The sequence below is a fragment of the Salmo salar genome, chromosome ssa20 (genome assembly GCF_905237065.1).
Source record: "Salmo salar chromosome ssa20, Ssal_v3.1, whole genome shotgun sequence".
Lineage (NCBI taxonomy): Eukaryota > Metazoa > Chordata > Actinopteri > Salmoniformes > Salmonidae > Salmo > Salmo salar.
Window position 1 is genome coordinate 52346409 of NC_059461.1, and position 17881 is coordinate 52364289.

Here is a 17881-nt window from a genome sequence, read left to right on the forward strand (position 1 = left end):
TCAGCCACCGGGCTTCTCCATGCATTGTGCCGACGGAGATAAATACCGCTCTGGGAAGTGGAAGGGCGGGGGTGTATGCTTCATGATTAACAACTCATGGTGTAATCATAACATACAGGAACTCAAGTCCTTCTGCTCACCCGACCTAGAATTCCTTACAATCAAATGCCGGCCATATTATCACCCAAGAGAATTTTCATCAGATATCATCACAGCTATGTACATTCCCTCTCAAGCAGACACCAAGACGGCCCTCAAGGAACTTCACTGGACTCTATGTAAACTGAATACCATATATCCGGAGGCTGCATTTATTTTAGCTGGGGATTTTAACGAAGAAAATTTGAGAACAAGGCTACCTAAATTCTATCAGCATATTGATTGCACTACGCGCGGGGGTAATACACTCGATCACTGCTACTCTAACTTCCGCGATGCATACAAAGCCCTCACCCGCCCTCCCTTCGGCAAATCCGACCACGACACCATCTTGCTCCTACGGTCTTATAGGCAGAAACTCAAACAGGATATACTAGTGACTAGAACCATTCAATGCCGGTCTGACCAATCGGAATCCAAGCTTCATGATTGTTATGATCACGCGGACTGGGATATGTTCCAGTCAGCCTCAGAGAACAACATTGATCTATACGCTGACTCGGTGAGTGAGTTCATAAAGAAGTGCATTGCAGATGATGTACCCACTGTGACTACTAAAACCTACCCTAACCAGAAACCGTGGATGGATGGCGGCATTCGCGCGAAACTGAAAGCGTGAACTACCGCATTTAACCATGTAAAGAGGTCTGGGAATATGGCTGAATATAAACAGTATAGTTATTCCCTCCGCTAGGCAATCAAACAAGCAAAATGCTGGTACGGGGAAAAGTGTATTTGTAATTCAACGGCTCAGATACGAGACGTATGTGGCAGGGTCTACAGGAAATCACAGACTACAAAATGAAAACCAGCCACGTCACGAACACCGACGTCACGCTTCCAGACAAACTAAACACCTTCTTTGAGGATCATACAGTACCACTGTTGTGGTCTGCTAACAAGGACTGTGCCCCCCTCTCCTCCTCCGTGGCCGACCTGAGTAAAATATTTAAACGTGTTAACCCTCGCAAGGCTGCTGGCCCAGACGGCATCCCTAGCCGCGTCCTCAGAGCATGTGCAGACCAACTGGCTGGTGTGTTTACGGACATATTCAATCGCTCCCTATCCCAGTCTGCGGTCCCCACATGCTTCAAGATGGCCACCATAGTTCCTGTACCCAAGAAGACAAAGATAACTGAACTAAATGACTATCGCCCCGTAGCACTCACTTCTGTCATCATGAAGTGCTTTGAGAGACTAGTCAAGGATCATATCACCTCCACCTTACCGGCCACCCTAGACCCACTTCAGTTTGCATACCGCCCCAACAGGTCCACAAACGATACAATCGCCATCGCACTGCACACTATCCTATCCCATCTGGACAAGAGGAATACCTATGTAAGAATGCTGTTCATTGACTACAGCTCAGCATTCAACACCATAGTACCCTGCAAGCTCATCATCAAGCTGGAGGTCCTGGGTCTCAAACCCACCCTGTGCAATTGGGTCCTGGACTTTCTGATGGGCCGCCCCCAGGTAGTGAAGGTAGGAAACAACATCTCCACTTCGGTGACCCTCAACACTGGGGCCCCACAAGGGTGCATGCTCAGCCCCCACCTGTACTCTCTGTTCACCCACGACTGCGTGGCCATGCACGCCTCCAACTCAATCATCAAGTTTGCAGTCGACACAACAGTAGTGGGCTTGATTACCAACAACGACGAGACAGCCTACAGGGAGGAAGTGAGGGCACTCGGAGTGTGGTGTCAGGAAAACAACCTCTCACTCAACATCAACAAAACAAAGGAGACGATTGTGGACTTCAGGAAACAGCAGAGGGAGCACCCCCCCTATCCACATCGAAGGGACAACAGTGGAGAAGGTGGTAAGTTTTAAGTTCCTCGGCGTACACATCACAGACAAACTGAAATGGTCCACCCATACAGACAGTGTGGTGAAGAAGGAGCAACAGCGCCTCTTCAACCTCAGAAGGCTAACAAAATTTGGCTTGTCACCCAAAACCCTGACAAACTTTTACAGATGCACAATCGAGAGCATCCTGTCGGGCTGTATCACAGCCTGGTACGGCAAATGCACCGCCCTCAACCACAAGGCTCTTCAGAGGGTGGTGAGGTCTGCACAACGCATCACCGGGGGAAACTACCTGCTCTCCATGACACCTACAGCACCCGATGTCACAGGAAGGCCAAAAAGATCATCAAGGACAACAACCACCCGAGCCACCGCCTGTTCACACTGCTACCGTCCAGAAGGCGAGGACAGTACAGATGCATCAAAGCTGTGACCGAGACTGAAAAACAGCTTCTATCTCATGGCCATCAGACTGCTAAACAGCAATCATTAACTCAGAGAGGCTGCTGCCTACATTGAGACCCAATCACTGGCCACTTTAAGAAATGGATCACTAGTCACTTTGAACAATGCCACATTAAATAATGGCACTTTAATAATGTATACATATCTTACATTACTCACATCATATGTATATACTGTATTTTATACCATCTATTGCACCTTGCCTATGCCACTCGGCCATCGCTCATCCATATATTTATATGTACATATTCTCATTCACCCCTTTAGATTTGTGTGTATTAGGTAGTTGTTGGGAAATTGTTAGATTACTTGTTAGATATTACTGGACTGTCGGAACTAGAAGCACAAGCATTTTACTACACTCGCATTAATGTCTGCTAACCATGTGTATGTGACCAATACAATTTGATTTGGTTTGATTTGATACAGAAGCTAGCCCTATTTGGTAAAAGACCAAGTCCATATTATGGCGACAATAGCTCAAATAAGCAAAGAGAAACGACAGTCCATCATTACTTTAAGACATGAAGGTCAGTCAATACGGAAAATATCAAGAACTTTGAAAGTGCAGTCGCAAAACCATCAAGTGCTATGATGAAACTGGCTCTCATGAGCCAGAAAAGAAAGACCCAGAGTTACCTCTGTTGCAGAGGATAAGTTCATTAGAGTTACAAGCCTCAGAAATTGCAGCCCAAATAAATGCTTCACAGAGTTCAAGTAACAGACACATCTCAACATAAACTGTTCAGAGGAGACTGCGTGAATAAGACCTTCATGGTCGAATTGCTGCAAAGAAACCACTACTAAAGGACATCAATAAGAAGAAGAGACTTGCTTGGGCCAAGAAACACGAGCAATGGACATTAGACCGGTGGAAATCCAAATTTGAGATTTGTAGTTGCAACCACCGTGTCTTTGTGAGACGCAGAGTAGGTGAACGGATGATCTCCGCATGGGTGGTTCCCACCGTGAAGCATGGAGGAGGAGGTGTGATGGTGTGGCGGTGCTTTGCTGGTGACACTGTCAGTGATTTATTTAGAATTCAAGGGACACTTAACCAGCATGGCTACCACAGAATTCTGCAGTGATACACCATCGCATCTGGGTTGCGCTTAGTGGGACTGTCATTTGTTTTTCAACAGGACAACCAGTCTGTGTAAGGGCTATTTGACCAAGAAGGAGAGTGATGGAGTGCTGCATCAGATGACCTGGCCTCCACAACCAACCGACCTCAACGCAATTGAGATGGTTTGGGATGAGTTGGACCGCAGAGTGAAGGAAAAGCAGCCAACAAGTGCTCAGCATATGTGGGAACTCCTTCAAGATTGTTGGTAAAGCATTCCAGGTGGTTCCAAACTGGTTGAGAGAATACCAAGAGCGTGCAAAGCTGTCATCAAGGCAAAGGGTGGCTACTTTGGTTACTACATGATTCCATATGTGTTATTTCATAATGTTGATGTCTTCACTATTATTCTACCTTGTAGAAAATAGTAAAAATAAAGAAAAACCCTAGAATGAGTAGGTGGGTCCAAAATGTTTACTGGTACTGTATATATATAAGCCATCAAAGAAAGGCCTTATGATATATATATATATATAGGCCTTTCTTTGATGGCCTAGTTATACCCTAACACAGACCACATCACGCTTGCAAGTCACATTAAGCTGGCTTGCAAAGTGATGTGTAATTCCTATTGGAATCCAGCCAGTTAGGAGTTAGGATGTCCAACAATTTTAACTTCTAATCACCCGCAACCTGCATTCAGAATGACTGCCAGGGTAGGGAAGATTGAGTACTGAGACTACCTCAATCATCTAAACTGGAACAACCATTTCAGTAACGGATGCAATAAACCCAACTTCTAACAGATTGGATTAGTTTAGAAAAATATATGTTATTTATCTTTGTGTAGCATACAATTATTCAACCAATCAATGTATATGCAAAAACACAGATTTTAAAACAAACAATTCTTAAAATCACCCTGCAATAGAGCATGCTGGGAAGATATGATGTACAGGTATAGTTCTATGTACAACACTTAATGCCTTCCAAAGAACCCTTCTTGCCTTCCAATGAATATCATATATATATATTTTTTTAAACTGGACAAATCTGAGTGCGCACGTGCCCTTGTATGACGCCTCTACTTTGTGTTATCCTCTAGTTGAGGACCTAAAGGCTTCTTAACAGCTTCTACCCCCAAGCCAAAAGACTCCTGAGGGCTACCCAGACCTCTCTAATAACGCTGCTGCTACTCTCTGTTCATTATCTATGCATAGCCACTTTAACTCTTCCTACATGTACATATTACCTCAATAACCTCGGCTAACCGGTGCCCCCGCACATTGACTCTGTACCGGTACCCCCGTATATAGCCTCACTATTGTTAATTTACTGCTGCTGTTTAATTATTTGTTACTTTTATTTTTCAATTTTTTTACTTATCCATTTATTACTTAACACTTTGTTTTCTTAAAACTTCTTAAATCATTGTTGGTTAAGGGCTTGTAAGTAAGCATTTCACTGTAAGGTGAAATGTACCTGTTGTATTCAGTGCATGTGACAAATACAATTTGATTTGATTTGATTTGACACGCAGACTTTTCTGTGAACTGAATCAAAAAGGGCTATTAGACATAAAGTACGGGCTTGGTCTTGACAATCAGACTTCATTGATTTTGACGGGCTGTGTTGCTCCTCCCAGAGGGCGAGGGGTGATGTCAGAGAGGAGTGTCTGGTGACTTCGATGGGAAATGGTCGACTTCATCACTGGTTTTAGTACTAATAGTACTAAACTTTTTCTCAGACCACATCAGAGTAAGAGATGATGAGATCACCTCAATGGGTGAGACTGGGCTCTAAAAGTCTATATACACTTAATGGAACTCTCTGAAGCCAAGATGGAGTTCCACAAGAAATACAATTTCTCCACTTTAATGCAAAGCCCTGTGTACTTTTATTAAATACTATTCCATAGCTATGCTAGCCGTATAAGAGGCCTCAAACTGATAGGGAAGCGTCTAAGGAGAGGACAGTGAGTGGACACACGATTAGCCATTCTGTGGGAATCTACTGTAGGATGATTTATGTTTGGCACCCACATGTCCCTGATGGGATCTTTTGAAGTGTGCAACTGAAGTAGAGATGAAACTAACCCACCTCCAGAGAGATCAGTCTAACCGTGTCCAATCTGCCCAAAAACAACACGCCAAAAGGGGACAAACAACATCTGTCTCTCAGGCCTGGAGCCTCTGATATGGATAGGACCTGATGTGGGAACCTGTGTTGGAAGTGACACTGTGGCTTAGCCTTTAGCTTGATGTGAAAACAAACATAGCTCTTTGACACGTTCAAAGCAAAGAATAGTCATGTTTATTTGAGTAGGTCTTGGATTTACATAGGACTTGATCCATTTGACCAGGTCGTGAGTTGTGTACCATAACAGATAGACAGGTAAGGGCCCAGATCTTTCCATTAAGATCGTGTCTCCATTATACCTTTTGACTTAATACAGCTGTATTGCCTACGCATGGTTTATCATGTGTTATGTGGAGTTGTATCATGCATTTTCCTCCTCTCTCCTTTAGTTCTAGAAATTCTGCAGCTGGTGACTAAGAGAGACCTGTTCCTGGCTGACACACACATCCTGGAGCTGGAGCAGGAGTGTAACGAGGCGGCCGCTGCGACCCTGCCCTCATCGCCAGCAGGTGGTGCTATCCCAGAGGACCTCAACAGCCCCGGGAGCAAAGACGGCGGCAGGCGCAAAGCTAAAGACGTGGAGCTGCTGTACGAAGCCCTGCAGAAGGAGCTGTGGGCGGTGGTGCGTGAGTCACTCCGCTCCCCCACGGCGGGGCCCAACCTGGGGCTGGTGGTACAGGTGCTGCAGCAGGAGGAGCAGGCGGACCGGGACTGGGCGCAGGGTGAGGGGGCGCTCCCCGGAGGCCCCAGACCCAGGCAGCTGAAGCAGCAGTGGAAGGAGGCGTTGGCGGAGGCAGCAAACGGGAGCCTTCCCCAGAGGAACGAGGCCCAGGGCGGGGAGCTGGCGGACTACCTGGACAGGGTGCGGACCCGGGTGGTGGAGGACCTGGGGGCGGCCAAGAGGAATGTGGTGCCAGTGTACCCAGAGGAGTATGAACCCTTCCAGGTGTACCTACAGAGCTACCACCAGGCTGTGGCCCGCAGACTGCAGAGCATCACTGACGACCAGCTGCTGATTACTGATATCTACTCTTTGCTGGACTGGCTCTACAACATCTATAACAAGTGGGTGTCCATCCATTCAATAACTGTGTATTGCAACTTGTGGTTTTATGCATATCAGATTCTGGAAGTAGCAGAATTGCATAAAAAACAAGAAAGAACAAAAGTATATAGCTAAATGTCAGGTTGTAAAGAACTTGCATAACTTGTCAGAAATGTTTCATTTCATTTTCACTTTATGCTTTCACTGTAACGCATGTTACAAGTTAATGTTATTGTCCATAATACTGTACATAAATACTGTCAATTATACTGTACATAAACAATTGTTTATTAGTTAAGTGTTACTGTATGAGTATGCCACTGACTCTGTCCTCCTACTGTAATCGCTCCAGGGACGTCCTTGGAACAGTCAGCATGACGATGCCCTTCAACAGGTCCAAGCTGGGGCCGCTGTTGCCCTCGGAGACCGTGGACAAACTGGAGCTGGACTGCCTCAACTCCGTCAGGGTAAGGGCCGACCATCCACCCCTCAACCCCCGGCCCCCCTTCATTTGGTGCGCCCCGCGTCTCCCTACCGGCCTAAGGAAAGGGTGCACCTATGGTCCTTCCTGTCCACCTAAAGGGAGGGCTATCACTCCGACCAGTGCAGCCAATCAGTGCGCGGCATCTCAGGGTCAGCCCATGGGTTTTCCTGTCTGCAACGGCCACCACACAATGGAAGCCAGACAACAGGCCATTTAGCTTAGGTCATTATCAGGTCCAAGTAGGCTAGAACACTGTTGTATGTGGTATTCCAGTCAGTGTTTGAGATGGAGGGTCCACGTAGGTAGACATGATAGTCCACAAGTAAATCCTGCAGAGGAAAAAGAGAGCAGGGGTCATTGGCAGCGTGGCCTGTCGGCTGGCAATCACTCATGCCCCAGCTGGGTCAAGCAACAATGGGAGGAAGCCTTAACTTAAAATACAGGGGGGTATTTACAAGGGGTTAGCTGTTACTGGGGATATACTATATATCATAACAAACCAAGTCAGATTTCCAGTATTATCTGTGATTCAATACCTTTTTCCGTCTTGATGTCTTGATGGCATCAATTGGAAATATTTGGATGGTTTGTGGCTGGAGAGCTCACAGTGGTTCAGTGCATGGTTGAGTTGTGTCTGACCGCGCGGTCTGGTTGCGTTTCAGGAGAAGGTGACCACAGAGCTGTCTCAGGTACTGGACGAGGAGGAGAAGCGTTGGATGGAGACGCTGCACATCGAAGAGTATCAGATCACACTGGCTCGCACCGTCATCCAGGTACGCACACGCACGCACGCACACACACACACGCACGCACGCACGCACACACACAGACACACACACACTCACACAGGGATAGATTTCAGGAGCTTATGTAAATAACTGATTTCTTCCCCTGATTTTGATGAGGCCGGTCATGATTGTTTTGTATTGCACGCTAAATGTGGTCATTTTGTATTTTGAGGATAAGCTCATCCATCTGGTGGAGCAGAGAAAACATTCCTCAAGCAGCAGCCAAAGTCAATAAAGACACTTCCCTTAGAACTCCATCACAGCTCACTGTTTTAGAGTCACTTCACTGGCCTCTAGTGGCCATGATTGATACTAACACTTTCTATACATCGTCATTCATGCATCAGTTCATGTTTCACAGATGCCGTGGAAGAGAAAAAGAAAGCGTCTGTTAGCACTTCACACATAATACACATTTGCCAATGTAACATCGGGTGTGTGTGTGTGTGTGTGTGTGTGTGTGTGTGTGTGTGTGTGTGTGTGTGTGTGTGTGTGTGTGTGTGTGTGTGTGTGTGTGTGTGTGTGTGTGTGTGTGTGTGTGTGTGTGTGTGTGTGTGTGTGTGCAGAGGCTGCAGGTAGATCTTGAACAGTCAGCTGCCATCAACAGAAACCTGGGTTCCCGTGTGGCTCAGTGCAGTCTGAATGGTCTAGCTGACTTCCTGTACAGGTGAGAGGACCACACACTGTAGAATGACATGTTACACGCTGTAGTAGTCCTAGAACACACTGTATCATTCCATATGACATACTAAGGCCTAGAACACACTGTATCATTCCATATGACATACTAAGGCCTAGAACACACTGTATCATTCCATATGACATACTAAGGCCTAGAACACACTGTATCATTCCATATGACATACTAAGGCCTAGAACACACTGTATCATTCCATATGACATACTAAGGCCTAGAACACACTGTATCATTCCATATGACATACTAAGGCCTAGAACACACTGTATCATTCCATATGACATACTAAGGCCTAGAACAAAGTCTCTATCATCATTCATAGAATGAAACAGGGCCAAACCTATAGTTTCCTCACTGCCAGCAGCCTTTTTTTTGTGCAAAAATTCTAGAGTATATCAACTGGAATCAACCAGTTGAACTGGAATATGGAAAGGAACATCTCTATGAGACATTCTAATACTGTCAATACTGCTTAACTTCCAGCTTCCAAAGGAAAGTGGAGATGTTCCACGAGGGTCTGGTCAACATGGTTGGGGATAACGAGGATGGATATGTCTCCAAGACCATCGCCCTGGTCAACTGCTGTCCTCCTTTCAGGTAGGACTGTTGTAGCAGGAGTAGGCTAGCCTGCATTGTGTTACAGTAGGTCCATTTCTCCAATAATACAGAAATACAGCCAGTATGATGCAAAATGCAGCATCGTTTCGATATATTTTAAGTTATATATCTTGAAAAATGGATTGCAGACATGCAAAACAACCTGAGACTATATCAACAATGGACTAATAAAACAAATACCAAAATGTAGTTTTGGGGTGTTGTTTTCTTTTAACTACTATACTCAAAAACCAGATTTGAGTATTTTGTCCATTAGTCCACTGTTAATACAGTCGCCCAAAATGGTGCATATCAACCGTCAAGTTTTCAAGTACAGAGCAAAAACTGTCTTGATGATGTGTTTTGCATCATAGTATTCCTTAAAACATGCATAAATTATGTAAGTGTACAATGTATTCATTAGTCTGCTGTGACTGTGTGTGTGCAGGGGTTTTGTCCAGCGCTGTGTGCAGTGCGACCCTGCCATCAGTGAGGACTCAGCCAGGCGAGCAAACACTTCCCTGGACCGAATAGTCAACCAGGGAGTGAAGGTGCTGAGCGACAGACTGTATGAGCGCATAAGGGTAAGTGTTCTTAAAACACATACGCACGCAGGCGAACACACACACCACATACACACACTCACACAAAGGATTCATAAACACACCCATGGTCACAGCTTTCCAAAACAACATGCAAACAACCTCACACGCACACACACACACACACACACACACACACACACACACACACACACACACACACACACACACACACACACACACACACACACACACACACACACACACACACACACACACACACACACACACACACACACACACACACACACAGCTATGTCTTACTATACTTGTGAGGACCTTTTGGGGACCAACAATTGATTCCCATTCAAAATCCTATTTTCCCTAACCCCTAACCCTAAACCTTAACCCTAAATCTAACCCTTACCCTAACCCTTACCTTAAACCTAACCTTAACCCCTAACCCTATTCCCTAAACCTAACCCCTAACCCTAATTCTAACCCTAACCCTAATTCTTACCCTAACCCAAAACCTAACACATACACCTAAAATAGCCTTTTTGTCCTCACTTCTCAGAATTTTAGTTGGTTTACTATTCTTATGATGACTCCTGGTACTCACAAATATAGTAAAACGTTTACACACACCCACACACCCATCACACACACACACACAGACACACACCCTCAAGCGTCCCTCTGTCTGCCAAGTGTCCCAGAATATAAAGCACATCTTATCATTGGTCTCCACATGGCTTGCCCTCAAAGTTCTCAGGGATGTGCTGAGGAACTCAGGCCCTAAAATAGCCGCTCCAATGTGACAAACATGGCTAAATAAGATTAGATTGGCAGCATGCCACATAGTTACTGGCAGGCTATGAAGTTCCACTCCTCTTCAGTAGCCGCCATAGAGACGGGCATTGCCAGTCCTCCAGAGGCACAGAGCCGCATGTCGCATCCTCTTGACCGAGCTGGGGCTTTTTATGCTGTTGTCGTTGGGTAGGAAGTCACAATTTATGGAATTCTTGGTCCAAACGGCCCACACATCCTGATAGGAAGACACAGCCCCAGTCGGACAGTTTAGTTCTGCGTCAAACAAGGATCTGACTCAGGTAACGTGGCCGTCTCCACACCCACATCTCTTTGCCTCCTCTTCTTCATTCTCTCACCATTTTCCTGTCTCTCTCGCTCCCTCACATTTTCCCTCTCCTGGACATATTTAGCCCTTCTTTGACAAGCTGGTGAAGAGGAAGTGGCTGAACAACACAGAGACCTATGAGCAAATCGAGTCTCATATTAAGGAACATTTCAAGAAGTTCCGCAGGGTGGACAGCCCACCCTATCAGGTACATGGCAGAGACACAGCAAGTATGAGCCATGTAAACATGGGGAGGTGCTAAGGTCCTCTGGCACAATGTACACTAATAACTCAAAGTTCTGGTACTGTTTTTAATTCTAAGCAACATGTTTTTTTTTAAATCGATTGACTGAATGGATGATTGGTTGATTGATTGATTCATTCTATCTTTCCCTTGTTCTCCCAGGTCCTGGTGGGAGAGGTGCATAGAAGGGTTCTGATGGAATACCTGCGCTCCATCATGAGGGGGAGGATCATCTGCACGTCATTCAGAATGAGGAAGAGGATGGCGGGACGACTGCGCGATGAGGGCAAGCAGATCGAAGTGCTCTTCAAAGATCTGGTGAGCCATTCTAGAACAACTATATTAGAGAAGCGTAGTCAGAGCAACAGTGTTGCCTGTGACATGACAAAACGAACAGTGTGTGTGTGAGTGTGTGTGTGTGTGTTTGCACTCATGAGTGTGTGCTCATTAATCACGTTTGACTGGTATGTGGCCTGTCTGTGAGGGTTACTGAAACAACTCCGGATGAGTTCAAACAAAGGAGACAAGTGAAGAATGGATACTGTAGCCGAGATAGAGATGGATGACCAGACAGGCCATATGCACAAGTGGGCAATCACCTCACCCCAGCCCACTCCCTATCCTTCCTCTGTGGCGTCCGCCCCTTGCTCTAGATAAAACATCCGTTTGTCACCTCTCTGGACAACAGGATAGCGTTGTTTACAGACAAGTGGTCTGGCATCCTGCCCAGGACTTTAGAAGCCCTGACCGGCCTTTCGGGTCGAGTGGAGGACCAGGATGGACCTCTGGTCGACCACACGGTTTAGTCTTCTCAGAATAACAGGGTCACTTTGATGCTCAGGTAATTGAGTTTGCATGCTCAGTACTGTCACCGTACTTCTAACCTTGGTGTTTTGGGTCTATGTTATCTGATGGTTCCTTCTGGTCAAACGAATGTGTGAACATCACCAATCTAGTTGTAACCATTAAGACTTGAAACCACGTAATCTAGTTCTGGGTTTAATCCGTTGCCAAGGTCTTAGATTCATCTGTGCTGTGTAGAGGATCTGTTCTGATCACATCTCTCTCTCTATCGCTCCCCTTTAGGAATCTCCCTCCTCCTGGCTGGACAGTGCTATCCCACACCTCTCTGAGATCATCCTCCTGGAAGACATCCCCTCCATCCAAATGGAGGTGGGGGTCCTGGTGAGGGAGTTCCCAGACATTCGGTAAGGAACACGGGAGGCAGCGATCACCTATGCGGAATGACAGTCATATTATCAGGACTTCCATCGAGCCATACGATCGCCAACATTTCCAAAAGCTCAGGTTGACTGAAACATCCCAAAACAAACATGGCTACTGTTCTGTCTTGATTGTGGATAGCAAATGAGGGACTTGTTAAAAGCAAACAAGAGCTGAGTCGTTTCCTTATTTTTATGGGGAGCTGTTTGGCCGTCGCTGGCGCACATGAAAGGATGGGGGGGGTCTTGTCCGTTTGTCCGTCTCGGGTCCTGGGCGAAGACGAAGCAAAAACACGGACTTCCTGCCCAGGCGTGACATGGTAGCTGTGTAGCATAACCTGGCGTTGGCAGTCGGCTACTAAAGAGTCCCGTAGGAACACACAGGCGTGAGGAGGCAGTCCTCAATGGAATCTTTTCTAAATTAAGATTTGTCTCCATCCTTAACTCATAACAGACCCACATGTATTGTTTGGAATCTTGACTTGGATCTGGAGAATGCTAACCGTTGCCCTCTGGGTTCTCCCAGTTCCTTTTGAAAACAGGAACTGTACCGTACAATCCTTGACATATTGCAAGTATGTTAAATCCCTCTGTAAAGTACACACCTGATGTTTGCAACTGTGCCAGGCATTGACCCTTCAAAGTCTCGTACTATCCTATACACTATGTACAATAATACCCTCATTGGTTTTATGGCATCATTCGCTCCAAAGACCAATTGCAATCAACTGGTTTCATGTAACTGCTAGTTAAGCCTCTGTAGTAGCTAACAGGAAAAGAAAGTTTAAATTCAGGTTTCCCGGAAGCCAAGATGCCCACCACTTTATCGTTGTATTCTTTTGGGTGATAATCACTAGTCATGGTGGGAATTGAGTTTAGGCTCCATCATCAAAATCAAATCAAATGTTATTGGTCACATACACATATTTTGCAGATGTTATCGCGGGTGTAGCGAAATGCTTATGTTCCCAGCTTCAACAGTGCAGTAATACCTAACAATACAAAAAAAACACACGCAAATCCCCCAAAAAATTAAGAAAGGAATTGAGAAATATTAGAACGAGCAATGTCGTTGTCCGGAATATAAATATAAATGTATATGATAGTGTTTGTAGACAATATGGACAGTATATGAACAGAAAAGGTGTGTACAGCAGTAGTTATATAGGATGAGCCTTGACTAGAATACAGTATATACATATGAAGTGGGTAAAACAGTATGTAAATATAATTAAAGTGACCAATGTTCAATGACTATGGCAGCAGTCTCTAAGATGCAGGGTTGAGTTCGGGTGGTAGCCGGTAAGTAACAGTGACTAAAGTTCAGGGCAGGGTACTGGGCGGAGGCCGGCTAGTGGTGAATATTTAACAGTCTGATGGCCTGGAGATAGAAGCTGGACTGTCTCCGCCTTCTAGATGGTAGCGGGAGTGAACAGGCCGTGGCTCGGGTGGCTGAGGTCCTTGTTGATCTTCTTGGCCTTCCTGTGACACTGGGTGCTGAAGATGTCCTGGAAGGCAGGAAGTGTGCCCCCAGTGATGCTTTGGGCTGACCGCACTACCCTCTTGAGAGCCCTGTGGTTGCGGACGGTACAGTTGCCATACCAGGCGGGGATACAGCCCAACAGGATGCGCTCAATGGTGCATCTGTAGAATTGACGCACTGTTGCGCCTTCTTCACCACACTTTCTGTGTGGATGGACAATTTCAGGTGGTCAGTGATATGCCCGCCGAGGAACTTGAGGCATTTCACCCTCTCCACTGCGGCCCTGTCAATGTGGATGGGGGCGTGTTCCCTCTGCTGTCTCCTGAAGTCCACGATTATCTCCTTCATTTTGCACCACTTCGCCAGGGCCCTCATTTCCTCCCTGTAGGCTGTGTTGTCATTGTTGGAAATCAGGCTCACCACTTTTGTGTCGTCTGCAAACTTGATGGTTTACTTGGAGACATGCGTGGCCACCCAGTCATGGGTGAACAGGAAGTACAGGAGGGGCTGAGCACGCACCCTTGTGGGGCCCCCGTGTTGAAGATCAGCGTAGCGGAGGTGTTGTTGCCTACCTTCACCACCTGGGGTCAGCCCGTCAGGAAGTCCAGGACCCAGTTGCACAGGGAGGGTTTCAGACCCAGGGCCCCAAACTTAGTGATGAGCTTGGAGGGCACTATGGTGTTGAAGGTAGTGGGTCTAGGGTGTCAGGTAAGGTGGAGTTACTACCGTCCCAGGGCTAGAGCTGCTTTTAGTCTTCAGAGCTGGTTGTCATTCAGCCTCGTGCTGCTGCTCAGCTTGTGTCGCCACAGACAGGAAGTGGCATCAGAGCAGCTCCTGCTTTCCTGCAGGGAGACTTCCAGAGGCCAAGGTGTCGAATCGAATGCCAGTTAGGCACCCTCGAACAGGGACAGATGTTTTATTCATTTTGTGTGTGTGTTTGTATGTAAGTGTGTGACCCAACCATTGGGAATGTTCTCTAACTAACTGTATTTTGCAAACTCTTTCGTACAATTTTCCCTGTTCCTTAGTGACTTGCCTCAGGGCCGACTGCCCTCTCTATAATGTATTTTCATGATTCTCTTTATTCCTACCCTTATCATGTCCTTGTGATGGTTGACTCTGCCATTGCAGCGATGCAAGATACACTCTTCTCAAATCATCTCAATCAAGGTTTTATTGGCTAGATGTGGCCTATATGACATCTTTGTGGCATATCAATTGTTATTGGTAGATCAAAACATGAACTAGACTAAGCCCTCTTTCTCCTCCTCTGTTGGCAGGAAGAAACATGTGTCGGCCATCTTGAACATCCGCGGGATGACTCGGCAGACGGAGCGCCAGGAGATCCTGAATATCGTGAAGGACATTGAGAACAGTGACACACTGACGCGGATGTCCCGCGACCGTGCCCTCTTCTCCGAGGTGCCCGTCACATCCGAGGTGCACTGCCTGAACTTGGGCCTGAGCCGCATCGCCCTCACTGCCTCCTCCTGCTTCTCCAGCCTGAGACCACGCCGTACCAAGAGAGCCCCGGTCAGAGAGGCGTACGACGACATGCTCTAACGGCCCTAACCGCTCTGGAAACGTTCTGATGACTCAAGCAGACAGACAGCTGTTCAACAGCAAGTCACAATGGAGCTCGTTGTCAAGTTCTGCACATGGTGGCGATACCAGGGGCGGACAGCACAACACATTGAGGAAGTGGAACAACACATGGAAAGAATAGCCATGTTGTGACCTTTCACCTTTCACAGCCACCTAGATAAAGAAAGTGTGATGGCTGTTTCCCTTGTGAGCGATATGCCTAGTCCTTGCTCATCTAGAGAAAGACTGGGGAGAGCTTTCATAAGTGCAAATTTAAAAAGACCAATTTAAGAGGACTTTGTGGACTTGAATCTCTGTGGTTTGTTGATATTGACTCCTTTTCACAAACGGCAGTGGAAAGAGACACAAGCAACCTATTGGGGAAGATTCTTAATACTGCACATACTGTATGTGACTATGAGGGTTACATAGGAACTATGGTTTAAATCAGTACTACTGATCAAGAGCACTGTTTGGAATAAATAAATCAAAATGTCACATACAATCCCATAACGTGCTGACATTGATATGGGTAAATTTGGAGTCTGTTTTATAGTTGCACATGATAAACGCTCGATCTAAGGTACTACATCGTTTTTATTATCTATCATCTCTGTGCTGATTTTCATTGTATTTAAAATAAAAGATTCATACTTTATTTTCATTTTGTGATATACAGTATATTGGCTAATGTATGTTGAGCAACTCAAGAGATGATTGAAGCCTGTGTGAATGGATGAAATCAAAACTGCCTATTTATGTACCAACCAATGAACGTATTTATTGTAGTGTGGTTTGATTGTCTTGTAATCCATATCAAACTCTAAATCCCAGTCAAACGAATGTATAGTCATTTCAAGCGTGTGTTTTCTCCAGGTTTTGTCAAATGCTGAGACCCTGACTAAAATAATCCGACAGCCATCATCCATGATTAAGATATACCGATTATTTTCAGCTGTGTACTTTTACCTCTGTAAATTAAACAGTTAATAATGACTGTTATTCATGATTGTTGATCATTTAAATATTCTAATCCTCAGATAATTAGATTGATACTGCACATTTTTATTTTATTTTAATTAGCCTTATTATTATAATTTTTTTAATCAACAAGCAGACATTGTGGACTGAGACTACTCCACCTGTTCTTTGATCACACACTGATTTAAAACGCTTCATCGGTTCACCCTGCCTGTGATGTTCCATAATTGAACAGCTGGATGTAATAATCGATCTACCTTGAAATTGTACATAAATCATTGAATTAAATGAGAATAAACAACAACAGAGATCAAATATTTTGCCTTTGTTTTAAATGACCATTAAGGATGGGATGTTGATGGGACCTCACTCCCAAGTCATCTCAGCGTTGTGAAGGGCCTGCTGTTTACTTTCCTTTATTTCATTGATGAGAGAAGGGTTAAAACAATCATGTAAAGTTTTCGTTGACAGAGCTAAGCTGACAACTCCTGGGTAACCAACCTGAATGGAAAACGAGGTTCACAGACAGACCTTACCATGCGCTGTCTGGATGGGGTCATCTGGCCTGGCTGTTTTCTGGCCCCTAACTACAGGGTCACAAAGTTACAGCACAACTGTTGTGTGTAGGTCTGCATCTATTTGTGTTTTACAATGCTATTTATTTCTGTTTTGTTTTCCACCCATCCACCCAAAGAGTCCCTCTCTCATTACTTAGGGGTGTTAGAGAGACGAGACTCAAGCTTGGTTTCCGAAAGAAAACAGCGGGGTGGGTCATAGGGGTAGGTGGTGTATTTGGGCAATGTGGAAAAAGTGCTTGGTCAGTTCAAGAGTATAGGACTTCTAATAATGCTTACAGAGAAGCTTATTTTCAGTAAACAGAGCTTTCCTGTTGTCCAACTAGGTGGCAAAATAAAATGTTTAGTTGAGCCAAATTTACACCACTCAGTGGGAGGAAACTTCCTGTAGTCGTTTTTTTCCCAAGAAGCTTTTCTGTTACACACTTGTAACAACAGTAATTTACCTTAACAACAAAAACAGCAACAACCATTTGAGCCTGCAGTGTGTTTAGTACACAGTGGTGGCCCTCCAGGCCCTGGCTCTCTTCTACTCCACCAGGGTGTTCAATCTTGTCTTAGAGCATTTTGTATTATTCTTTATGTAAATCCGAGACACTCCATTTAGTACGATATGTTGCGTTTCATATGGGTGTAGTAATTTGTGGATTTCCATCATCCATTTCGTATGATATGTTACAAATTACAATTCGTATGATATGTTACGAATTTGCTAAAGCTAAAAATGTTATGAATTTGCAAAACCTACAATATGTTACGAATAGTTAGGGTTAAGGGGAAGGGTTAGCTAACATGCTAAGTAGGTGTAAAGTAGCTAAAAAGTATTAAACAGTTGAAAAGTTGGTCAAATTTGAACATG

At 45.3% G+C, this 17881-nt stretch overlaps 1 protein-coding gene across 2 annotated transcripts in view; it reads left to right on the forward strand.

The window, feature by feature from the left end:
• The window catches only part of LOC106580772 (tumor necrosis factor alpha-induced protein 2), a 37723-nt gene extending 20961 nt beyond the window's left edge, over positions 1-16762 (forward strand). For both annotated transcript variants that reach the window (XM_014162170.2, XM_014162169.2), the window contains exons 4-13: positions 6031-6706; positions 7039-7153; positions 7833-7943; positions 8525-8625; positions 9139-9252; positions 9701-9836; positions 11018-11140; positions 11339-11494; positions 12263-12384; positions 15163-16762. In XM_014162170.2, coding sequence (XP_014017645.2) covers positions 6031-6706; positions 7039-7153; positions 7833-7943; positions 8525-8625; positions 9139-9252; positions 9701-9836; positions 11018-11140; positions 11339-11494; positions 12263-12384; positions 15163-15445 — 1937 coding nt within the window. In that variant the 3' untranslated portion in view covers positions 15446-16762. The remainder of the gene's footprint in view (positions 1-6030; positions 6707-7038; positions 7154-7832; positions 7944-8524; positions 8626-9138; positions 9253-9700; positions 9837-11017; positions 11141-11338; positions 11495-12262; positions 12385-15162) is intronic.
• Positions 16763-17881: the final 1119 nt, after the last annotated feature.